Below are 26,599 nucleotides of genomic sequence, written 5' to 3' on the forward strand. Positions count from 1 at the left end.
TGTCAGCCTAGGGAGAGGCTCCCATGTCAGTGTCAGGCCAAAGCAAATCCTAAGACAGTACCAAGGACCCTGAAGTCAGTTTGGCTACAGATAAAGGTGTTAAGCCTGATCATGGGTTGAGGCAGCCAAATATCAATGTTGCTATGATTATATGTAGTCACTTGGATAGAGCTCAGTTTTCATGGATTTGTTTCATCTAATTTTAGTCTTTCATAAATCAGTCAAGATCAGTAGCAAGGTAAAAAGTACTTATAATGCTGCATCATTTCACAGTGATGAATTCTTTTTGATTCTTGACTTAGTCATTTCAAAAAGTGGTAACTTTTCTTTTAGTTATTATAGCTAATCCTGGGCAGAATTCTTATTACAGAGGCAATATTGATTACGGTACTATACTGTGTTTTAAAAAAGGTATTTTGTGCTAGAAAGGAAATCACTGTTTTTAAACTTTTTTTCTGATTAAATACAGGAGTAAAAACAGTGAATGGGGTGCATTTTAAATGGAATATAACAAATTTATCTTTGAAAGGTTCTTGACAGCTGTAATTTGGGGCTAGTGACACTACACATATAAAGAAATGTAAGTTTTTAAATGCCATTACATTACAATAGTAACTCTCACTGAAAAATGTTTGATGAAAAACATGTTAGGTTCTGCCATTTAGCTTAGGATGTGAAACTCCTTTAAATCTACAATTTAAAATAATGTTATACACAATTATCTCAATTAAAAGAATATTTTAAAACATCCTACATTCTGGTGCTGCTCATTAGACATGCTATAGACTATGATGTCCTAAGAAAAAATCAGCTAAAAATGTAACCTAACTCTATCTAGTTCAGTTACTTTATAGCAATCCCCCAACAATGACAATAGTCAGCCTCCAACAGAAGCTGACCATGCCTGTGATTTCCTCTACCCACCACAGACCACACTGGCTAGTGGTTAGAAAAGCTAGGTACTAAAGTTCATTTCAACAGAAACACCAAAATAAAAAGAGGAACAGCTAAGAGACACTAAACATTTGTAAAAATCATTGGAGGAGGGAGGGAGGATGAAGAAAGAGACCTATGCTAAATTAAACCAGATGGCATTGAATTGTAAAGTTATGTAGAGCCAAGAGTTTGAATTTTATTATTGTTTTAAAATATTTTGTAATTTCTGAGTTTCAACCTGGATTGGAATAGCCATGGCTTTTCCACTTCATAAATTTCAACTCCTAGAAGAATGCCCTATCCAGAAGTGGCCAGAAATACCAGGAAAGCCACCAAAAGACTAGAGGCTCATTCAGAGTTGGCAGAGCTGCTTACGCTGGAAGACACACAGTGAAGATAAACTGGTCCTCTTAGGCTCCCTCTTCACAATACTTCTAGTATTGCACTTACTTCATTCCACCTTAATTTTTAATATCTGTCTAACTTTAACCTCTTAACAAGATAAAAGCCTCTCAAATACAGGCAATGCCATAGTTGTTTACATTCAGGACATGCTTTTTGAATGAATGAACAAATATTACTAAAGGCAAGAGATGGCAAAATTAAAACTTAACTGAATAATTAAACAATAAAAATACGTATGACACAAATATTAAGAATATATACTCTTGTATCTGCCTTTCTTTCTCCATAACTCTTCTGTCTGCACATTCTCTTCAGCTTCATTTCTTCCCTATCTTCTGTACTGTCCCTGCTTCTCACTGTCCTAATGTGATTGAAACTTATTTTTATGATATTCATTTTATTTAAGCAGAGTTTTAGTATTTCCTAATTTAAAAGCTAGAAAAAATACACAACAAAGTAAAAAAGGCAAACCATAGAATGGAATATTTGCAAATCATATATCTGATAAGTGGTTAATATCCAAAATATATAATAGACTCCTACAATCAACCAAAACAAACAACTTGATTTTTTAAATGGGTAAAGAACTTGAATAGCCATGTCTTCAAAGAAGATATACAAATGGCCAATAATCACATGAAAAAATGCTCTACATCACTAGTCAATAGGAAAGTGTATATCAAAGCCACAGTGAGATACTATCTCACACCTATTGGCTATTATCAAATAGTAAATAACAAGTGTTGGCAAGGCTGTGGAAAAATTGGAACCCTTATGTACTATTGGTGGAAATGTAGTACAGCCGCTATGGAAAACACTATGACAATTTCCTCAAAAATTAGAATTACTATATGATCCAACAATTCTACTCCTAGGTGTATACCCAAAAGGATTGAAAGCAGGGAGAATCTTCAGGACCCTATTCAAGGGTCATGTTCATAGTAGCATTCACAGTAGCCAAAAGGTGGGAGTAACCTGTGTCTATCAGCAGATGCATGGATTAACAAAACATATATTTTTCAGCCTTTAAAAGGTTGAAAATTCTGACACACTACAACATGGATGAACTTTGAGGACATTTCACTAACTGAAGCCGGTCACAAAAGGACAAATATTGTATGATTTCATTTATATGAGGTATCTAGAGTAGTCAAATTCTTAGAGACAGTATAGAATGGTGGTTGCTAGGAGTTAGGGGAAGAAGGAATGGGAGTTATTGTTTAATAGGTACAGCATTTCAGTTTTGCAAGATGAAAAGTGTACTGGTGGAGGATGGTGGTGGTTGCACAACAATGAATATACTTAACACCACTCTATACTTAAAAATGGTTAAGATAGTAAATTTTATGTTGTATTTTACCACTTTTTAAAAAAAAAAGCCAAATGGGTTAATTTGTATATGTATCTTAAGACTCCAAAACCTTTTGATTTACTTACTGATAATTTATCCCCTGCTTATTTGTAAAAATATAGTTGAAATGGTTTAAAGAAAACAGAATAGTTCAAAATTAAGGATCAGCTAAAGAAAAAGCAGATTACACTTAAATTCTAGCTCAGAGCTTCCTGGCAGTGAAACAGTTCTGTCTCATCAAGGAGACCAGGAGGAAACTTTCCTACTACTAAAATCGAAGAGAAATTTATCACATGATCTCTTAGGGAAAACAATGCTTTCATTTCTGATTTCATAAGAGATAAAAGTAGGTACTGTCTAATAATGTTTACTTTGTGGCAGGTAAGAAGCGCTTTACCTGCATTTTTAGTCTCATTCTGTTCTAGAGACAAGGGAAACAAGATTTGGAGATGTTAAGTAATTTGCCTATGATAAATACTGCTAGTTGTTTTCTCAATAACCATGTCTGCCCACTGCCCTCTGCCTTGCCAAAAGAATAGTGATTTTTTTAACTCCCTTCTGAAGCCTAGCAGCTAAATCTTCATGAGTTTAAACCAATGTTAGTCATTGCAGTCCCGCCAGTGTCGGTCTAGGCCTGAGGCTGGTGTGAAGCTGACCTAATATGTTATAAAAGTCTTCTGGGTGTCTTCTTTGCCATTAGAAAGGACACTGTTTAAGGTGATGAAAATGTTCTAAAATTAGTTTGTGGTGATGGTCGCACAGTTCTGTGAAGATGCTGTAGACCACTGAATTGCACACTTTGAAAGGGTGAATTTTACTTTTTTTTTCCCCCTCTTTAATTCCACCCTCCTCACCTTCCACCCCTGACCTACGGATGTTGCCGTCTCCCCTTAAGAACTGGATCTCTGAAGGCGGGGCGTCTCCTCCCACGCACTCGCAACGTGCACCTGGGGCCTGGCGAACCTGGGGTGTGGTCCGTGGCTCCACCTAGGGCGCGAACCTAGGAACTTCTGCGTATAAAACAGATGTGATAACCACTACACTATGGAGCCAAAGGGTGAATTTTATAGTATGTGACATATATCAATAAACTGTTATTTGTTTTTTAAAAAAAAGGACTGTGTAATTGTCAAGCCCTTTAGCCATGATTTTTAAATCTGATTGGACATCAGAATTCCCAGTAGAGCCTATAAGAGTAGATGGCCAAGCCTTATCGCAAGCAATTCTGATTCAGTTGTCCTGGAAAGGTCTTTGCATCTACGTTTAAAGAGCTCCACAGGTTATTCTGCTGCTCACTCAACTGTGAGAACCACTAGTTTGCCCTAATAAATATCCATTGTCTCAGCTGCTTTTGGAAGAAACTAAATTGCAATTAATTTTACAGTGCATTCTGGTTTAAGAATATAGAATACAAATAATCCATACTGTTGATTGAAGTTCTAGAGCAATTCCATTGTACGAAAAACTGAACTTGCATTCTATTTCAGAAATTCAAGTCTAATGGAAAGTCATTCAATGTTCCAATGAGAGGTGGGCTATGATGATTTGTGAGCAAGACTAAATTTTTTTCAAATGTAAGCTTGTCTGCCTGGGCAAGTATAGGCTGAAGAGTAAGTACTATTCTGTGAAACTTGTTTCAGTAATTCATATTCAAATTATATTTCACCAATTTTAAGATGCATATTTTCCATATTTTATCATCTCTAAATTGGTGTATATCCTATGATCATATCCTGGTATCTTACAATTATAATTGGCAGCATTTGTGACTTCCAACTGAAAACATCTTAGATGCAATGAAATAGTGTGTGGTTTATATTGTGTTGCAATAGAAAATATATTTCTTACTGTGGATCCTAGTCAAAAATGTTTGAAAAAGACTAATCTGTTTGAATAGCACTACTCCATGATGGGAAGACCAAAATACATTTGGATTCTTTTACATCAGTGTATTCCTCAAAGTAAGAATTTTTCTGAAAAGCTTTTAAAAACAAGTCTTATCTTCCTATGCTATAGCTTGGTTAAGTGTTGTGATTACGGTTTACTGCAAGTTGCTGTTGAGCTTGGGTCTCAGGTATTGACTTTACAATACCTTTCTGCCACTTTCAGTGTTTTTTTTTTCCTCCTGAGCACCAGACGGTCGGTCCTTCACTAGATAAAAAGTTTCTCCATCCCCTCCTAAACAATCTAGGATAGAACTCTGTTTCTCTTGGTTTAAACTTCAATTCCCATTCCCACTCTTTGTTGTAGCCTATTTCATGCTAAGCATTTATGGAATTGCCATGCTTAATGAGCCATTATAGCACTCAAACTTAAGTGTTATCCCAGAGCTTAGAGGCTGTATGGGGATTCAGAGTGTGCATTTCACTTTGAATAGCATTCTCTGCCAACTTAAAATATTCTTCGTATACTTGAAGACAATACATTTCTAGTGTTCGTTAGAGTAAAGAAACTATTTTTTTAATCCAGTGCCTCATAATTAATTTTTAGTCTCATTCTCTTTTAAAGTTAGTCTACTACACCCTTTACATTCTCTTTTAGTTAGTCTACACCCTTTTAAAACATGGACAATCCAAATTTAAAACAGCACAAAAAGCACATTGCCTAAATTTAAAAGGAAACACTTCTAGACAACACTGTATTTAATACAAGACCAGACTGTGTGTGTGTGTGTGTGTATACACCTGTTGTTTCAAACAATGAAACGAAACACTGAATTTTTTATTTTTCCAGTTTCATAAAGAACTACCTCATGGCATGAGGCAGTCCAACAAACTTAGAGACAGGTATCAGAGCTTTGAAGAAAAAAAACCATGAGCAGTTACATAAAATATGAGAAACTTAAGTTCCCAGACATGCATTCCCTAACTTCAATATAAAGACTTAGCTATGAGAAAATGTTCTCTGTACCCAACTGTAACTTATTTCTCATTAGACATTTTACTGAGGAGGCTCAACAGAAGTCCAAAGGATCAATCAAGAATGTGTGACAATAGCTAAAGTGAGGGACTGCAGGTCAAGGTTGTGTGGGGCCGTTCCTTTTTTGCAGAGATAGAGCTCTACCCCCTACACCTCAACAGCTACAACCCAGGCCTCAGAAAAGATGCCCTCACCAGAAGGCTGAGAGAACCACTTCCTCAGGTTCCAGACAGCACTGAAACTCAAATTGCTTATGTAGCAACCCTACAATTTTTTGCAACACCAACTACGGCCTCAATCACATGATTTTACTGAAAATGTAATCAAGTGAAATATTCTGTTTTCTTTTGCTATTAGCCATCTGTTCTTTAATCTCTGGAAACCATATTTGCAGGATCATACTACCCTGTCTCTGTCAGCTTTTGCTGCCAGTTACTCTCACTAAACTACCTACTTTCTTTTAAAATCTATTCTGCTTTATACAGGCAATAACCTACATTTTACATTTTAGACAATGTCTCAAAAGAGATTATATTTAGGTAATATCCAGACTGCCTATGCTGTTGCTTTGATCTGAGTGTAGTAAAGTTTGACAAAAAGTCAAAGCTATCTGAATTCTTTTAGGGAACTCATAATTGGTTAAAATAGAAAATTTAAATTTCTAGTCTGAAGATCTTACTCCTACCTTGACCTTAGCAACTTTAATGCAAATTATTTTTGTCTGCCCAAAAAGTAAATTTAAAGCTACTACCTACTTCCCTTTGCTTACTAAACATTTGATAAAATTTTCATCATGATTATCTTGTGATTAAAATGGTGAAATGTCTACGGCCATGCCATGCTGAATGTGCCTGATCTTGTCTGATCTTGGAAGCTAAGCAGGGTCGGGCCTCGTTAGTACTTGGATAGAAGACCACTTAGGAATATCAGGTGCTGTAGGCATTAAAAAAATAATTTATAAAATGATGAAATATGACCTAGATTATAGTAGTTATGTGAATTTGCAATTGGCTGGACCATAATCAAAGAACAGTTCTCTTAATGCAATACCACGGGCCTATGTTTTTGTACCTAGTGTAAGTTACCAACTATTTAAGTAAAACTACAGAAATAATTATGTGTAAATGACAAAGCCCACATTTTTCTTTGACGTGCTAGATAGGTTCAAGATTCAAAATGATCTCAACAAGATGATAAACTAAAAATAAATGAACTATAGCAGAGATATATGTAAACTCGCAACATTTGATTTCTTAAAATTAACCATATAGTGTTTTCTTTGAATCAATCCCAGAACAGGAAATGGCAATTAAAAACAAAACAAAACAAAATCTAAATAAAGTAAGGAGATTAATAGTGACATACCAATGTTGGTTTCTTAGTTTGACAAATGTACTCTGGTTAATGCAAGATGATAACATTAGGGGAAAAACTAGATGAGGAGCATGTGGAAACTCATCTTTGCAACTTTTCTATAAATCTAATACTCCAAAATAAAAGGTTTATTTATGGAAAAAATTAACCATGCAGTTTAAAGGATATCTTCCTAGTTTTGTAAAGGTGTTTGTTCACTATAATCTGTAAATACAATGGAATTAAGTAAAGCTGCTGTCTTTCAAACAACTATAATGGTAAAACCATTTTATTGGCTGTTCACAATACGCCAGGAACTAAACTACAGAATCTATGTCCACTAGTTCATCTTCACAACAATCTTAAGAGATAGACAGTATCATGCCCATTAGATAATGAAAGGCACAGCTTTTTCCCATGATCATTTAGTCTAAATGCATTTAGGAAACTAGAGTCCAAATAAGGTGACTTATCTTTGGGTCACATTAATAAAAGCACACTGTAGATTAAGAGACCAATCTTTTATGCGTCCACAGCTTTATTTAATTTTGGTGAAAACACTTTAAAAGCTATCAACTGTCTGGGAAGAACAGCATGGGAAGAATCTAGAAACTATGTGACCTAGGGTTAAGAAACTGCTGTAGGAACTGAAAGTGTTAAGCTCAGATGTGACTAAGGGGTTATCGTTTGGTGTCTTCAAGTAAATTGGTGCCTCTTGTAGAAAAAGAGAATGATAATTTAATTATCCTAGAGACTAGCCTAGGTACAATGATTGTAAATTACCAAATTTAAATATCAGGGAAAAAAATTCATCTGGTGATGGGATGACTTAGCCTCTATCCATGCCCGTCATCTGTAATATAGGTGTAATACCTGATCCCTATGAAAGTTGAGGATTCAGTGAGATGTTTCTGTCCTCCACATATTACATAAACATTGATGAGGTAAATCAAAGATTTCAATGAATATATTCAAGGTTGATTTGAATAAATTAGCTTAAAAAGCTTTTAGATTTTCTTAGATTTTTCTGATTCTATGTAGTTATGAGGCCAAGTTAAGCCTCATATATTGAGATATCTAATACAATGTTTTCATATTCTCTTATTCAATAACTCCTACTTATCCTTCAGGTTTCAGCTATTCCTGACACATATCTTCTCTAGCAAATCCAATTGTCCCTTTTACTCTTCTCCCTCATAGTATCCTTTTCTTTTCCTTCGTAGCATTGTCACAACTCAAAATTATCTACTTATCTCCACCAGATTATAAACTTGAAGGGCAAGAATTGTGTCCATCTTGTTCACAACTCTATCCCTCGTGCCTAGAATAGTGCCTAACACATAGTAGGCATATTTTAAAAAACAAATTAGCTCTTCACTGTGCTACAGAATCTCAGTGCAGCACTCCAAATTATTTTTCTTTCTTAAAAAGATTAATACTAGCAAAATAAAAGGTAAAACTTCACTTAAAAACCTATCACTAATGGTTCAGCCACTTTGGAAAAGTTGAGCAGTTTCTTATAATAAAAGTAAGGCATACACTTGCCATACGATCCCACAATCCCACTCCTAGTATTTATCCTAAGTAAAATAAAAACCTATAGTCAAGCACAAACCTGTATGTGAACGTTTATAGTGGCTTTATTAGCAATTGTCCCAAACTGGAAACAACCAAATGTCTCTTAGCTGGGAGTGGATAAACTGTCATATCTATTTAAAAAAGAACAGATTACTGATACATGCAAAATGGATGAACTCGAATGCAGCATGCTAAGTGAAAGAAACCAGACTCAAAAGACTATAAGTCCAAGTATATGACATTGGTGCATAAACAAAATTATAGGGACAGAAAACAAATCAGTGGTTACCAAGGTTTAGGGGAAGAGGAGAGTTGATGACTACAAAGAAGCACTAAGTTTGGGGATGGTAGTGATAGAACTATGCTTTGTGATGAACTGTAATATGTGTCAAAACTCGCAGAACAATATACTTTAACAGAGCAAGTTTAGGTAAATACCTTAATAAAAAAATGGGGAAAAACTTTTAAATCTCTTGCTTCCTTAGGTTTTCCAATATTCTTTGCTTACTTAGGATATAATTATTAAAAGTAATTCGGCATTATCTGTTGTCACGTCTCTCCCATGGAGACCAAACTGAGCTCTAAACAATTAAAAGGCAGTCCAAGGTAAATGACAATGTTCCTTTTACTTATTTTACTCACTTCTGGTGACTGCTGGACTAAAGCATAACCCTCTATTTAGAAAACGAACAAAATCACATGGTCCCTCAGAGATTTCCACTGGATCAGGGGTCAACGACCTTTCAAGAGCCATGTGACGGTTTCCTAACAAAGCTAATACATTTTCCTCTTTTAAATCAGACTCAGTAAGTAATGTGTTTACAATAGTTAGGCTCCTAGTTTTAGTCACTCAAGTTCCCAGAGACCTCCAAATAACGGAGGTGACTTTGATACCACCTGCGTGAGAGAACCTATAAAGTGAAAAAGGCAGTTATGAAAAGCAAAACCAGATAAGAAAACTTTAGGAAGGTAAAAAGAAAAAAGGGAGAAATGTCTTATTTTCTCTTCTCCTCACCTGAAATGCCAAGATCTCTTCCTATCAGGACATGGGTCATAACTCCAAAATGCAACTTTCTTAACTGGATTTCTGTAGCATTTTGTGAACACAAATTAACTAGCATTTCACTTTCAATCTGAAACATGTAAGGGTATCTCGACACATATGAAATTAGCTGTCACCCTTTAGAGTTGCCCATTTCAAGAACTGTTGTGAATACTACGGCCAAAAAGAACTTTTGGCCAAGAGCTCAGTGCTCAACTCAGCAGAAAAGGTTACAAAGGTTAAGTACATTTTAATAATAAAATCCATAGTCCTAATATTGTTTTTACACCCCATTATTGAAAAATCAAAACTCATTTATAGTCAACAGCCTTTTGTTGAGAACCGTAACTAAACCAGATGAATTCCCATGTTCTTGAAAGAACTACTTCAGCAATGCCAGTCTTGCTGCTAGAATGTCAACCTCCTAAGTTTACCAATTTGACATTGATACTTTACTGCAAAATTTAAGTTTTGGTAAATTTACATTTGCCTGAAACATTTAAATGCCAAATATTAAAAAAAAAACACTAATTTTAGTTGTGTATTAAATGCCACAGGGATATATATAAATACTAAGTCACGAAGAGCCCAAGTTTTGTTACCAATGTTGGCAAATAACCCAGTACAAAAATTCTGGACTATTGACAGTTGTCAACATTCTTCAAAGAGAAAGCAATGAGACTGGGTTGAATGTTAGTTCAGAATTGTGATTACTATACTGGAGTCTTGGATCTATGAGTTCTTGATGCACCTGATCAGGTAAATTATAAAGAGTATCAACTACAAAAATAAGGACAGTCTGAATTCTGAAATGAACACCGAGTTATTTTGGATTGCTGAGAATAAAGAGTCAGATAAGCCTTATTGGCAATCTGTAACTCCTGAACCAGAATGCCTTTCTTGCTTTCATATTCTAAAATCACACCAGAAAGTAACAAATTTCAACAAGATCCCATCTAAAATTTAGAAACATGAGTTAACAGCTGAGCAATGTAATAGTTTAAGGTCAAGCACCAGTTTGATAGTCTTACAAACCCACTCTATTTTGCTTTTAATCAAAGTACAAGGAAATGCAATGTGTAGAAATTCAGATGTGAAACACGATCCCATTAATTTAAAATTCATGTTTTCAATTAATTTGCTGTGACCACCAGTAGGTGGTGCTCAACCACTCTTCACAAGCATACACATACAAGTTCAGTATACTAGACAAACTAAAGTTAAGACTCTTAGTTGTCCTACATACAGTGGAGCAATTTCTACAGTTAAACCTTGATATCAACCTTCAGCTGCATCAGACTTGCATTTGTATCTACCACTTATCGGCCAGCTTTTAAAAAGAACCTTGTATTTTACTACAAATAAGCAGCATACTTGTAAATACATTTAGGGAAAAAATTGCTTAATGAACTATGGATAAATGTCAATTTACATCATTCGTCAATGACCTCAGGTTAAGTGCAGTTGACTAAGGGATTTTACCCAATTTAGATTTAAAATTAAAACTTCAAATTGCAACTAATTTGAAAAAAATTACATATGGCCAGTTTTTTACAGGTCACATTCCTCTAATATGTCTTACAGTACATGATTTTTGCCACTTTCAGCTGGATTAAATTTCCTTTCATACACAAAGGAAGCCTATTTACGGGTTATACAGAATTAAATTCATGTTTCTCAAAAGTTCTTGGTTTCCTATCAAAAGCCAGAATTTGCATTAGATGTTCACAAATGTCAAATAACTTATGACTTCGTTTCTCCTTTGTAACCCATCACATGTAATCAATTATTTCACTAGTTAAGTACTTACTTTCATCTTGTCCAACTAATTTAACAATTTCAAAGTCAATATTCCTTTCAGCTAGCAAATTTTTGAATGCTGCTGGTCAACCTTCCCAAACATTTACACTAAAAACCTTCCCCTTAGGCTCATTTGCCAACATCTAATCTTTGAGTTTAATCTCGTGTTGGTAATTTGTTCACCCAACATCAACTTTTTACATGAAAATCCACTTCCCAATAGGGCTTTAAAATATTTAAGTGACAAAACACACTCAACTTCCAGCATCATTTATTTTTTCCTAGAATCTGGATACAATTAACTAGCAAGACAGTGCTCAATACTGTTTAAGCCTCATTTTAGGTTTGTAACTACCTAGGGTATTGGTAAATGTGAGAATTCACATTCCATTAACTGGAAAACTAAAATTTGACATAACAAAATTTACTTAATATTGACGCCAACTACACAAAATTTCATATATGCAACACATCAACTTTATTACAGAATTTGGCCTTTGTAAACTAGCTTACACAAAGTTACTTTGCTTATCTGTCCTGACCTATATTAAGTGTTGCACCAACAGACCCATCCCATAGCTTTTTAACTATGTAAACAGATGATTCCTCCCATTAAGTTGAAAAACCCCAAGTTCCCACCCAGAATTATCAAATTCTAAAGCTTCAGCATATGTTAACACCAGAAATATTTTATGGGCAACTCTTTAAAAGCCTTTCACCAAAATACCATAGGAAGTTACAGTGTTGACCAAAAAAACACACAGGTTTCTCATTAAACTTTGTTTTAATGGGGTCTCAAAATGCTGTGACAGATTTTTGGTCAAGTTGTTTCCATTAAAAAGTACTGATTTTAAAAACTAATAACTTAAAAACTGCCACACACACAAAAAACCAAATGGTCCACAAAACATTCTCCTTTCCTTCTGAAGGTTTTACGATGCATTGTGATCATTAACCAGTCTTTTACTATTAAACTTAAATGGCCAATTGAGACAAATAGTTCTGAGACCGTTCTTCCACCACTGATTAAGACTGGGGTGGTAGGTATTGGGGATAATATTCATTTAGCCTTCTGAGCTTTCTGGGCAGACTTGGTGACCTTGCCAGCTCCAGCCGCCTTCTTATCCACTGCTTTGATGACACCCACAGCAACTGTCTGTCTCATGTCACGAACAGCAAAACGGCCTGTTAAAAAATTTTAAATTTTAAATTAGAAACACTTGGCACACAAAATACTTTTCACTTCAAATAAAATTCCTAATTACACACTAGTCATTCTTACCCAGAGGAGGATAGTCGGAGAAGCTCTCAACACACATGGGCTTGCCAGGAACCATGTCAACAATGGCAGCATCACCAGATTTCAAAAACTTTGGGCCATCTTCTAGCTTTTTCCCAGAACGACGATCAATCTTCTCCTTCAGCTCAGCAAATTTGCAAGCTATGTGAGCTGTGTGGCAATCCAGCACAGGTGCATATCCGGCACTGATTTGGCCTGGGTGGTTCAGGATGATCACCTTGAAGGAAAGACAGGTATTTAGTGATTCTCAAAAAAAGGTAGTTAAGGACCTGGCACTAAGTAAAGACAGTCACTTAGTTACCTGAGCGGTGAAGCCAGCTGCTTCCATTGGTGGGTCATTTTTGCTGTCGCCAGCCACATTGCCACGACGAACATCTTTGACAGACACGTTCTTGACATTGAAGCCCACATTGTCCCCGGGAAGAGCTTCACTCAAAGCTTCATGGTGCATTTCAACCGACTTTACTTCAGTTGTTACATTGACTGGAGCAAAGGTGACCACCATGCCAGGTTTGAGAACACCAGTCTCCACTCGGCCCACAGGGACAGTACCAATACCTAAAACGTTTTGGGAATAGTCATCAACAAACAACTCATATGTGCAGGGATTGTACCAAGCCATACAAGTTACATTCTGATGTTCATCTTACCACCAATTTTGTAGACATCCTGGAGTGGCAGACGCAAAGGCTTGTCAGTTGGACGAGTTGGTGGCAGGATGCAATCCAGAGCTTCAAGCAGCGTAGTTCCACTTGCACTGCCATCTTTACGGGTGACTTTCCATCCCTTGAACCAAGGCATCTATAAAAGACAAGACAGTCAATTAGTGCTACCAATCTTCCCCCACCATACCCTGGGCTTTTCTTAACTGTCATAAGCCACTTACATTAGCACTTGGCTCCAGCATGTTGTCACCATTCCAACCAGAAATTGGCACAAATGCTACTGTGTCAGGGTTGTAGCCAATTTTCTTAATGTAGGTGCTGACTTCCTTAACGATTTCCTCGTATCTCTTCTGGCTGTAAGGCGGCTCAGTGGAATCCATCTTGTTAACACCAACGATTAGCTGTTTCACACCCAGTGTGTAAGCCAGAAGGGCATGCTCACGGGTCTGCCCATTCTTGGAGATACCTGCTTCAAATTCACCAACACCAGCAGCAACAATCAAGACGGCACAGTCAGCCTTTGGGGAAAAAAAGGCAAATCTTATTAAACAAAAGCTCTTCGTAAGGATGAATCCGATGTAGAACAGACCAAAATAATTATTTTAAAGTTTAATCCTACAAACCTGTGATGTGCCTGTAATCATGTTTTTGATAAAGTCTCTGTGTCCTGGGGCATCAATGATGGTCACATAATACTTGCTGGTCTCAAATTTCCACAGGGAGATATCAATGGTGATACCACGCTCACGTTCAGCTTTTAATTTATCCAAGACCCAGGCATACTTGAAGGAGCCTTTCCCCATCTGTAAAGATTAAGGATGGTTACTTGGTGACAATCAAAATCCAGCTTGAAATTCCTTACTCCCACTATTTGGGAAAGCCATTAGACTCCACTTTACACCTTAACTTAGTTTACAAAGCAAATTGATCCACCGCAAGTTAGATTATACCTTAACTGGTTATGACATGCAGATCTAGGTTAGGCACTAATTTTTGGAAATTACCACTTAATTAGCAGCAGTTATCTTCGTTTATCTGTTTATGTCAATGTACCTACCTCAGCAGCCTCCTTCTCAAATTTTTCGATGGTTCTTTTGTCAATCCCACCACATTTGTAAATCAGATGACCAGTTGTGGTAGACTTGCCAGAATCTACGTGTCCAATGACGACGATGTTGATGTGTGTCTTTTCCTTTCCCATTTTGGCTTAAATTTAGCGTTGGTTTTCACGACACCTAAATTGGGGGAGGGGGGGAGATCTTTTAACCACCGTCCCACAAGCTTGAGAACAAGCCACGATGAAAACTCAAAGGGCAAATTCCAAGGAGAATCATCCAGTGCCAAGCTGGCCCAACTCTTGTCTCCACCCACCAAGTGTGGGGAAACTCCATCGCCTAAGTCCCCTCCCCCAACCAGAGGAAGCCCTGCTCCAAAGGCCATGAAACCGAGGAGCCGGGACGGTGCCGGGCACACGGCGGGGTCACAGGAAGCAGCGGCCGTGGAGGGAAAAGCCTTTCCCTTTGTGCGGGTGACTCACCCGCCCGCTCTCCCGGGCCGCCGCGTCCTCCATTTTGAGCTCCCTGCACAGGGCCGCGAGCGGCCATCTTTCCGCGCACGCAACTGGTGCCGAGCGGGCAAAGGCCGGCCTCGCCGCCCAGGGCAGGGAGGCGCACGGCGGCGCGAGCCCGGCGCCGGAGCCGCCTGGCCCCTCCACGGGCCTCCTCCCGCGTCGACTCGGGGCCGAGGCTCGCGGGCACCGCCTCGCAGGCCATGTGCGCCGGGCGGAGGGCCCGCCGCCGCCCCACAGCCCGAGCCCGCGACGCGAGCGAAGCCCGCCCCGTCGGCGCTGACCAACCTCGGTCAGACCCCCTCGACGCAAAACCACTGGGGATACTTTCCCCGAGAACTCAAGTGGCCGGAGACTTCTGGATCACAGGGCCGGCGAGGCGGCGCGGCGGCGGGAATCGCACGCGGCAGCCACGGCGCGCCAACCAGGCCTTCACCCAAGCACGAGGCGACGGGGCCCCTGAAAAAAGCGCAAGGCCTCGAACTCTCCCACCCACTTACGACCCGAAATTCGGGGTCAAGAACATCGCAAAGGGACTCCGTGGCGCAGCAGCAGAGAAAGGCACGCGAGGGCCGCAGCCCGCTCCGGGAGGCCAGGCCCGCGGAAGCCACGCCCGGCACTCACCTGTGTTCTGGCGGCAAACCCGTTGCGAAAAAGAACGTTCAAGAGGACTACGGCACTTATATACGGTCCTCCCCCACCCTCGGGAAGAGGGCGGAGTCAGCACACGACACGACTTTCCCAGTTTACCCCGCGCCACCTCCACCGGGCACCCGTTCAATCGCCGTCCCCTCCCCCAACGTTTCGGGGACCGTGGGCGATGTGCGCTCAGCCCACTGAAAAGCACCCGTCGCCTTGCGCATGCTCCTCTCGACCCCGATGATGACGAGAGCGCGGGGTGGGAGGCGGGGACGAGCGAGCCCTCGGTTCTAGGTTAGTGGGAGTTTACCGACGGTCCCTGGGATTCCCCGAGGCCAAGGCGAGTCCTCCTTTTGTATGAATTACTCTCAGCTGCAGCTGGGGGTGGGGCGGAGAGTAGACGGCCAGGCGGGGACGCTTAGAATCTTCCCTCCACCGTTCCTGCTTTCTTTGCAAAGATGGTATCCAGGTTGGGGTATCCCTTCACCCCGCAGTACGCCTCCCGTCCTCAGCCTTGACCTCTCGCGGGTCCTGGACAAACCCCTTGAACAGCTTCTTCTGCTGGTCTCATACGCGCCCGGGGCAGGCTCCTCCTCCGTCTTTGCCTTCAGAGTCCCCACCGGGTGGAGAGGAGTACCAGGCCGGGAACCCGGGGCAGCGGACCCAGGGGGTATTCCTTCACGGCCGCAGAAATCGCGGATGGTTAAACGCGGTGCCCCTGAACCCGAGGAATCTGCTCCTCAACTGGCTTCTTGGCTTGTTTCAGTAAAAGCCAGCTGCTTTTATTGAAGTCCATGTCGCACATTCACCCCATGGTACCCCAGATGCCCAGGTTTTCAGTTTTTAGACTCCAATCCTACAGTTTGCTTTACTTCTAACTCTAGTTTTACTAAGCTAAAGGGACCCTGAGTGTGTGTCACCCTCGTGGTACATTTTTTTCCAGTGTACACTCATTCGATTGCAAGCATGAGAAACCTGAAAAGAATTTTTGAAATTCAGTCTTTCCACATGATCTCATGTGGAGACTAAGCTGTACAGCAACAAGGTTATCCACCCAGTGTGAAATCACTGCTCCTCAAAAATGGCCTATCCCATTTTGATAAAATGTCTTCGTTTTCTGTCGTCCTATTAATTGTAACTGAATTTTAGCATAAATTCAGGGTGAAACTGTGTAAGTGTAAGGCCTTTTTGGCTGGCAGTCAGGGCAGACTCGGAAATATTCCTCTGAAGGAAGAACTTTTTTAAATGAGCTAATTACTAGATCGTTATGTCTCTTCTTTCATGTATAGAACATCTCTGCAACTTCTCCAGCTGATCTGTTAACGAATATTTGAGAACTTACTATGTGTCCAGTGCTAAGTAAAGCTCTGTGGCATGTACAAAAGAAATACTTCTTTTGGAAAGGAACCAGAATTAAATAGGAAGAGGAAAACTAACGTATAAAACAAGTGGAAAGCAGTTAAAGGCTAAGGTGTATGGTGCTTACTTTCTAATTAATTGCAGAATACAGTTCTAGTCCTAGCTTTCCGTTACCTCTCACAATCCAAATGCCCTTTTTTTTTTTTAATGAAAGTCTGCCTTTTTGTTTTGCTACTCTTTGTAGACATAAACTTATAAAAATCAGGTTTTTCTGTTTCTTTATTAACATGTTTATAGCCTTCTCATTTGAACTTTGAGATAGTTTTCATGAAAGAAACTAGGCCATATAAATTTCCCTACAATACGAATAACTAATCTTTTTCTAGCAACAAAAGCCTTTTCTGTGTGTTTTTCTAGCTTCTCACCTTTCACAAATTCTTTTTCTCTTGCATTTCCTAGTGCCCTTACCCAGTCAAATACACGTGGAATAAAATTAGCTTGATATGCTAGTGCATGTTTGTAATGTAAGAAGTACCAATGAAAATCACTAGCAATAGAACAATGCGAATATAGACCTCTGTGTTTATTTCCTTGGAAATATTAAATAATGACTATTCTCTCTCGAACTAGATTCTCACAATCAGGCATACTTGTGTAGCGCAGTGATACTGACTGTACGCTGTGCTTTTTCAGATTAAGATTAGGGTGCTACATGAGATTTATTATTTTCCATGCCTTCTTTAGCAGTGTATGCTTTAAATAGTTTAGGTTTGTACACTGTTGAAGATAATACTAAGGCATATAAATATTTCAACAGGAATGATGAATTTTTGAAAATGCAAAGAAATGGTTATTTAGTGACAAGGGGAAGGAAGCAAAGACTAAAGATTAAAAGTTGAACATTTTTAAATTCTATATGGAATCCAGAATTATAGTTGAACAACTAATCTAAGAAATAAAGGTTAAAATGAAAAGTGGACGTTGGTAGGAGGGGAAAGTATCAAATTTCAGTTTAGTAAAAGTGTGAAAAGTCATCTCTGTGAAACGAGCACGGTTAATTAAACTTTTACATTGCAAACTTTTATACAGTAATAACATTGTACTAATATGTATGCTTTCAGTTGAATTATTGTTTGAAAATATGGACCTATAATTTAAACAGTAATTTTTGTAGATATATGTGTTCAGCACTATGTTGGAATATCCTTAAGAGATATTCACAAACATTTCCTCAGTAGCTTATAAAAACTATACCTCGTGAGTCAAATCTCACCTTTTCATTTTTCTAGTACTTCAACCTTACTGCTTTGGATGGTGAAAAAAAAAAAAACAACCAACATTCCAAATATAACTATGGTAACAAATGGTTCAAAAGTGTTCCAGGACCAAATCATATCAGCCAAAGTTTCATTACTATGTCCAGAGAGAAAGAAAGGAAAATTGAAAAAGTATAACTCCAAAACTATCCCAGATTATAAGCAAGTTTTCCCCAAGGCCCTGTGATTGTAGGTAAGAGTATACACTTTATAAAATACATAAATACCTTATAGAGAATCCTTTTTTGAATTAGCACCTAACGAACAGCAAAATTATACATAAGTCCTTGATTTATATCTAAGTAATCTACTGGGCATCACTGACTGGGTTACTGACTGAAGTAATGACCGAGACTTTGTGGAGAATCTCGAGCCATCCGGTGAGTTAGGGTTAGGCACGGCCCACAAGCCTTATCTCCGGGCAGAGCTCACATTTCTGCTCTGGGTCGATGCCGGAACGGGACGGAAACGTGGGTCCCAGAGAAGCCCCGCGCGGCTCGGGGCGCCCTGGGTTCTGAGGAGGCAGTGCGCTGCGGTCTCCGGGTGGCGAGGCGGGCACGGGGCCGTCCTTCCCCGGAGCTCCCCGTGCGCTCCGACACCTGCGGGCGGGCCAGGACGCGAGGCAGCGCTGGCTCGGGTCTCCGAGGGACTGAGGTCGCCACAGCTTGCCCCCGGACACGCCCCCACTTTGAGGTCACTTTCTTTGGTGCTCTGACTGCGGAAGGAAGTGTGAGGGAGGAAGCTGAAAACCCCACGTGGCTCGGGGTGGGGGTCGGTTTTCGTCACCCGTGGCGTGGCCTCTAAAAGCCTGAAGCAAAAAATAAAATAAAAGACTGAAGCAGATATTATTACTCCTTTTTAGAAAGCTCTTATCCTTAGGCCCAGTATTTCGAAACATAATCCCAGCTCGTTTTACCTCTACAACTTTACAGCAGATACAGTATGCCTTTTACTACTTAAATGTTAAAATAGTAACAGTAGCATCGTTGAAACTTGTAAATGTGCTTTTTGGTTGTAATCTAAGGACGTATTTTGTTTAAGATTTTCCTTCGAGTTGCTCATGCCATTTAGAGTAGCAAACTGTTAAAATACATTCTAGTAAACATCTGCACTGTCCCTTTTAGGAAAAAAAAAAAGAATTTACTTGGTAAAAGGGTGAACAATAATAGTTCTTTGATATCTGTAATTGTGATTCACCAAGCATCTTTCAGTATTGGCTAATCACTTTGCTATTGGGCCTAATTTAAAGCAGCTTTAAGTAATTACATTTTGCTGTGGCTTGCCACGTTTTCATCTTGCCTGTGCCAATTAAAAATGATTTTTAAAAGAGTATATTTGAATATGATTAAACCAAGGACTATTTGGCTTGAGAAACAAAATAAAATGCTACTTGAGTGCCAGATAACATTTGCACCATTTAATGTAACCCCACTACCAACATTTTACAGATGGAGAACCTGTAGGCAACTGATAGTTTATGCATAATAAGCAAATGCAGACATTTACTTTTTAAATTTGCGTCTTTTTTTTCTTTTTCTTTTTTTTTCCACAAATGGTAAATTGCTCTTTTCACTTAATACTTTTTGGAGATCTTTTCTTGTGAGTAAATTAGGGCCCAGCAGAGCAACTTTGGAACCCAAGTAATCTGGCCAGAGAGCTAGTCCTAACTTTTACCAGCAAGTCTAAGGAGCCTGGTATAATGAAAATAGCAGTAGCTTTGGAGTCAGAAAATCAGGGATTCAGCCATTGCTCTGCTATTTACAGATCTGTGATTGCCAGTAGTTCTTGGTTTCTCAGTGCATCTGTATCAGGGGGCTGCTCATGATTCATCCTTAGCACCTACCTCATAATTCTAATATGCAAAAATATGAAACCATATGGGAGCACTCAATTTTCTAGTTAAGACTGAGTTTCTATAAGCTTTTTGGACACCTCCTGTCCATGGTTGGTTTACTTTGTGACACTAATGTGACACAATAGGGAAAATAAATTCATTGGTATCTTTTTATTTCTAAAAGTTTTGAAATAGGAAATACATGTACATAGTAAAAAATATGTACAGAGGTTATACAGTGAAATGTTACTCTCTTTTTAGTGGCTTAGAGAAAGTCTGAAGAATATGCCAGGATGTTAAAGGAGACTAAAAATATTTTTGTTACTGCTATCATGATTCCAAGCTGGTGCCTACCAGGATAGAAGCTCTCTGATTTGGCATGGAGGAAAAGATGACCTTCCCTCATTATTTTTTTCTGAATCCACATTTTATAGACAATATTCATTTTCAGCATTACTACATAGTCATAGGTAACTTAATGGAAAGAACACCAGACTAAGAAGAGCTTGAATCTATTCCTAGCAATTTTATTTATTAGTGGTGTGATCTTGAATAAATCACCCATGAGCTCATTATCCTATTCTAAAATGTCTAATGATACCTATTTCACAGAACTGGTCATAAGGACTAAGTGAGAAAATGTTCCTGAAGATACTATTTTTACGAATGTTAGTGCTCATTATAATTAGAAAATAATCATTAGCTTTTTCAAAAAACAGAAAGAAAAATCTATTATTGTTCAAAATATAGAGAAACTGTCAATTGTCATTATTCATTCTAATAATGAGTACTATTTGGTCCATTTCATTTAAGTACAAAACTATAGATTCACCAATATATGTGCGTTTGCGTGTGTGTGTTCTATAAGTGGGAGGGACTTTCAAATTATGGCATTCAGTAAATATTTGTAATTGTACAGGACTTCAGAGGTCAGTCTTTATTCATCCATCCATTCACATTCGTTAAGCAAGTACTATGTGCCAGATACTTAGACAGTGAGGAGACAAAAAAACAATCACTGTTGGATGGTGTGTGCCATTCAAGAGCCCTGGAGAGGTAGGGAGAACATGGACAGTGAACAGATGACTCCAGGAGAGCATGAGTGAAAGCCTAGAGTGATTTCAAGCACTCAGGAGGGACCCACACTGGGGGAGGGGATGAGGACAACATCAGGGAAAGCTGCTCAGGATAGACAGTCTCACCTTGTTTGGGTAGAAACTGGGAGTCAGTCAGTGGAAGAAAACCTTGGAGGGTGGGTGTTTTGGGGTGACCGCTCTAGAAGAGAAAGTGAGAAGGAGCGTTTGCGCCTCCATAGATATGAACAGAGAGCAATATATATCTGTGTTGGGGTAGTCACTGAGACCCCTGAGGGACCTGCGAAGCACATGGGCTTCAGAGACAGACAGACCTGGGTCCAAGTCTCACATCCATCACTTACCAAATGTGTGTTTCTGGGCAAGTTATTTGGCCTCTTTAAGCTTCAGCTCTCTCATCTATAAAAAGGAGATGATAATACCTACCCTGTAAGACCACTGTGAAAATTAGATAAGAAATTATCTCAAGTGCTGAGCATGGTTTTTAGCACCAAGTTAGAACATAATTGGCAGGAGTTTGTTGTTTTTATTTTCCTTTTCATTTGTTTTTACCCATTGAGTATACAGCATAGTGCTTTCAGGGTGAGTGCAATCAGAAAGCCTTCACTCAGATCTCTGCTGGCTCTACCACAGCTAGTGATGGGATGTTTGGCAAGTGATTTAACTTTGCTAAGCCTCAGTTTTCATATCTGTAAAGTGCAGATAATAAGTAAAAGCTCCCCCAGAGGTTTGTGGTGAGGATTAAATAAAATAATCAATGTAAAGTACTTAAAGCAGTGCCTGGCACCTAGTAATCATTCAGTAAATCTTAATTGTTGTGCATGTTTGTTTTTGTTTTTGTTTTGTCCTCTTGAACTGGAATCTTGTCAGAGAATGAAGTTTCTTTACTAAGAAAATACCACAATGACCTTGCTCTGAGCTGTGTTTAACAGCCCTGCATTTTAAGTTTGCTCGTTAATTTCCCTATCAGCTCCATTTTCAGAATCTTAGAGATGCCATGTTTTAAATATTGTGAAGTTAAAAATGTTTAAAAATCAGTGTTTTTAAACTAGAATTTTAAAAAATCAGAGGCAGCATAAACAGTTGTCCCTCATTCTAAAGTCTTGTCACATCCTTGTACTTCCTAAGATTAAATGTCCTGTATCTTTTTTAAAAATGTTTTAGTTTGGTATCTTTTGATTTGTTGCAATGTCATCTGTTTTCTAGTACCATCTGCTTCCGGTATATCTACTGGCAAGCTGTTTTTGCTGCAAAAAGAACTTCACAGACTTATTTATTTATTTTTTTTAAAACTCTATTTTGTGTCATGATTGTTATGGAAACAGCATGTCACACAATCATCAATAAAAAGAGAAAACCAGGTCTCAATAAATGGAAACCACTATGGTAAACTATTAGGTCACCTTCTTATTTTTAGGACACACTAACTCAAAAAATATATATATATATCTGAAAGCCATCATGTGCTTAAAAACTATTGACAATCTCTCCATAAATTTGCATATCTGCCACCTGTGGCTCCACTGCAGAATGACTACTACTGTCCCTTTTTATATAGTATATATGTTATTTCCATACTTGATTTTATTAATTCCATTTAACCTGTACCAGCCTTTGCCATCAAGGTCTACAATAATAAACTCTTCAAGCTGGAAGAGAGTTTATTCTTCATCTAGTGAATTCCACTAATTTTACAGATAAGGAAAAGTGTCAGAATGAGTGATTTGCCTAGTGCTCACCTGGCTAAAGATAAAGGCTGCCCATCCTATGGCTTGTATTTTTTGCCTTTGGTGGATAAAGTGGTAGGGATTAAAAGTGCACATTCTAGAGCTAGACTAGCTAGATTCAAAGTCCATCTCTGATATTTACTAGCTATGTGATCTTAGATATATTGCTTACCCTCTTTAAGTCCCAGCTTCCTCATCTGTAAAATGGGGATAATATTACTTATTTATAGAGTTATTATGAGGATTAAATAAGTTAATATGTATTTTTAATATTTCTCGCATTCTCTAAGAATTAACTATTATTATTTTGTCTATCTTGTTTATTATCTATCCTCAATGCCTAAAACAGTACCCGCACAATAAGTATTTGTTAAATGATTAAGTGAATGGATGAAGGATGAGCTGTGTGATTCCGCCATCATTGACCAATTGACTCAAAAAGGATTTTTCTATATTTTTATGAAAAGATGGTCCTTACTGTCAGACACGAACAGATTAGATTAGTTTCAGTTGTGGAAGATAAGTGAAAGCTGTAGGTAGAACTACTTAAACTTTTTTTTTTTTTTTAAGTCTACATTAATTACTATGTTGTGGAGAAATAAGGGCTGAACATTTTCCAAATTTGGTGAAGGTCAGAGTCAGTCCCTTCAGTGAAACCCAAGCAAGATAATAAGACCTTTCTTAGGTACATCATAGTCAAATTGCTGAAAGCCAAAGATGGAGGAAAAAACTGAAAGTGCTCAGAGAAAAACAGGGGAGCAACAATTGAAGTGACTGTGGGACGTGGAGGCAAAGAGATAGATGAGCAACATTTTAAAGTGTTGAAAGGAAAAATAATCAAACCTGACAACCCAGAATTCTTCTTCTTCCTCTTCCTCTTCCTCTTCCCCTTCCCCTTCCCCTTCCCCTTCCCCTTGTCCTCCTCCTCCTCTTCCGCCTCCTCCTCCTCCTCCTCCTCCTTCTTCCTTTTCTTTTTTTTTTTACAGTGGAAAAGAAAAGTTTTATTAGAAGGGAGAGTACATTTCCAGACGTGGAAGTGGGCCTGAGCAAGAAAAGCATGGCTCAAAAGACCCCAGAATTCTTTATCTAGTGAAAATATCCTTCATAAATGAAGGTGATAAAATCACAATGAGATAGCAGTACACACCCACTAAAATGGCTAAAACTGAAAAGACTGACAGTACCAAATTTTGGCAAGCAATTGGGACTCACACAGCTGATGAGAATGTAAAATGGTAATTAGGAAACAGTTTACTAATTTCTAAAGAAAGTTAATCATACATCTACCATATGACCACTTCTGGGAGTTTAAAGAGACATTAAAGCATATGACCACACAAAGACTTGGGGCCAAATGTTCATAGCAGCTTTATTTGTAATCTGGAAAACAACCCAAATGTTCATCAAAAGGTGACTGGATAAACACATGATGGTATATATCCGTACAATAGAAAACTACTCATTCTTTCCTCCCACAGCCCAAAATGCCTAAGGCTAAGAAGGCTAAGGTGAAGAACCAAGAGGCCAAATAGGGTAAATTCCCTATTTGAGAAAAGACCTAAGAATTTGGCATTGGACAAGACATCCAGCCCAAAAGGGATCTCACCTGCTTTGTCAAATAGCCCTGCTCCATTCGGCTGCAGCAGCAAAGGGCTATTCTCTACAAGCTCCTGAAAGTGCCTCCTGCGATTAACCAGTTCACCCAGGCCTTGGACCACCAAACAGCCACCAGCTGCTTAAGCTGGCCCACAAGTACAGACCAGAGACAAAGCAAGAGTAGAAGCAGAAGTTGTTGGCTCGAGCTGAGAAAAAAGCTGCTGGCAAAGGGGGTGTCCCCACCAAGAGGCCACCTGTCCTTCGAGCAAGGGTTAATACTGTCACTACTTTGGTGGAGAACAGGAAGGCCCAGCTGGTAGTGATTGCACATGACGTGGATCCTATAGAACTGGTTTTCTTCCTGCTTGCCCTGTGCCGGAAGATGGGGGTGCCCTACTGCATCATCAAGGGGAAGGTCAGGCTGGGGCCTCTGGTCCACAGGAAGACCTGCACCACCATTGCCTTCACACAGGTTAACTCAGAAGACAAGGGAGCGCTGGCTAAGCTGGTGGAAACTATCCTGACCAATTACAATGACAGATATGATGAGATGTGCCGTCACTTGGGAGGCAATGTTCTGGGCCCAAATTTTGTGGCTTGCATTGCTAAGCTGGAAAAGGCTAAGGCTAAAGAACTGGCCACCAAACTGGGCTGAGTACCCTGTCATGTGTTCTGTACATAAAAGTAATAAAAATTCTTTCAACCACAGTCAGAAAAAAAAAAAAGAAAAAGAAAACTACTCACCAGTAAAGAGGAATTAACTATTGATAAATGCAACAAAATGAATGACATTCAAAATGATTGTGCTGATTGAGGAAGCCATACAAAAAAAGAATACCTATTAAAATTCTTCATTGATATAAAATTCTATAAAATGCAAATTGATCTGCAGTGACAGCACATTAATGGTTGCTAGGGGGTGCGGTGCCGAGGAGGTGAGAGAAAAGGGGATTACAAAGAGGTGTGAAGAAACTTGTGGGTGATGAATGCATTCATTATCTTGATTGTAGTGATGGTTTCATAGGTGTTTACATATGTGAAAATTTACCAAATTGTATACTTTAAATATATGCAGTTTATCATATAACAATCATACCCCAATAAAAATAGGAAAAATAGAAGAAAACAAAACAAATAAATGAAGGCAAAAGAGATACATTTTTGGATGAAAAAAACTAAGAATTTGTTGCCAGCAGACTTGCACTATAAGAAATGCTACAGGATGTTTTTCAAGCTGAAGAGAAATAATACCAAATTGAAACTCAAATCTTCAGGAAGGACAAAATGGAAATGGTAAATATCTGGGTAAATATAAAATACTACTTTTTCTCCTAATTTCCTTAAAATACATGAGACTATTGAAAGCAAAGATTATAACATTGTCTTATAGAGTTCATAACATGTGTATTGAATGCATATAATAATTATAGGTTAAAGGATAAGTGTGGGCCTGTAGAGCAAGGCTTCTACATTGCACATAAAGCTACTGTTAACTCTAAGTAGTTTGTGATAAGTTAACGATGTATATCGTATCCCTTAAAGCAAATGCTAAAAACATAATATAAAGATATAGCTAAAAAGCTATTAGATAGAATGGAATTCTAAAAGAACACCTAAATAATCTAAAAGAAGAGCAACAAAAAGCAGAGGGGACAAAGAAAACAAATAGTAAAGTGGTAGACCAAAATCCAAATATTTCAATAATTACAATAAATATTAATGGACTAAACATTCTAATTAGAAAGCAAGGTTCATCAGAATGGGTTTAAAAAAAGGAAAAAGAAAGATCCAACCAAATGTTGTCTATGAGATACACATTTTACGTTTTAAATACAAAAACATGGATACATTATGTTAGATTTCACTTATTTTGCCACATTGAAAATGGCTTTTAAACTTTGCCTGTCTCAATCACTATACTTATAAGACAGAAAATAATTATACTCTGTCCAAGATTGTAGCAGTTGAAAATAATTAAATGATTATAATGAACTCTGCAAATACTGTTTGCAGAATTATTATTTCCTTATAATAATTATTTAATGTATATTATTTTACTCTAATTATTACATTGTTTCTTTCTGAACAAGCTTATCAATATTTAATGTAAGCATTATC

General features: G+C 38.4%; 1 protein-coding gene and 2 pseudogenes across 1 annotated transcript; 2 read left to right on the forward strand and 1 right to left on the reverse strand.

The window, feature by feature from the left end:
- The first annotated feature begins 6,434 nt into the window (after positions 1-6,434).
- LOC111732069 lies at positions 6,435-6,553 on the forward strand (annotated as a pseudogene).
- A 5,285-nt stretch (positions 6,554-11,838) lies between these two features.
- On the reverse strand, positions 11,839-15,798 carry EEF1A1 (eukaryotic translation elongation factor 1 alpha 1). Its single transcript, XM_011381018.1, has 8 exons — positions 15,541-15,798; positions 14,407-14,584; positions 13,973-14,152; positions 13,571-13,867; positions 13,335-13,485; positions 12,986-13,242; positions 12,667-12,901; positions 11,839-12,569 (listed from the first exon to the last, which is right to left on the reverse strand). Exons 2-8 carry the CDS (start codon positions 14,548-14,550, stop codon positions 12,445-12,447), a joined length of 1,389 nt encoding a protein of 462 aa, XP_011379320.1. The 5' UTR covers positions 14,551-14,584; positions 15,541-15,798; the 3' UTR covers positions 11,839-12,444.
- A 114-nt stretch (positions 15,799-15,912) lies between these two features.
- On the forward strand, positions 15,913-25,212 carry LOC105306120 (annotated as a pseudogene).
- Positions 25,213-26,599: the final 1,387 nt, after the last annotated feature.

Source organism: Pteropus vampyrus, unplaced genomic scaffold (genome assembly GCF_000151845.1).
Source record: "Pteropus vampyrus isolate Shadow unplaced genomic scaffold, Pvam_2.0 Scaffold422, whole genome shotgun sequence".
Lineage (NCBI taxonomy): Eukaryota > Metazoa > Chordata > Mammalia > Chiroptera > Pteropodidae > Pteropus > Pteropus vampyrus.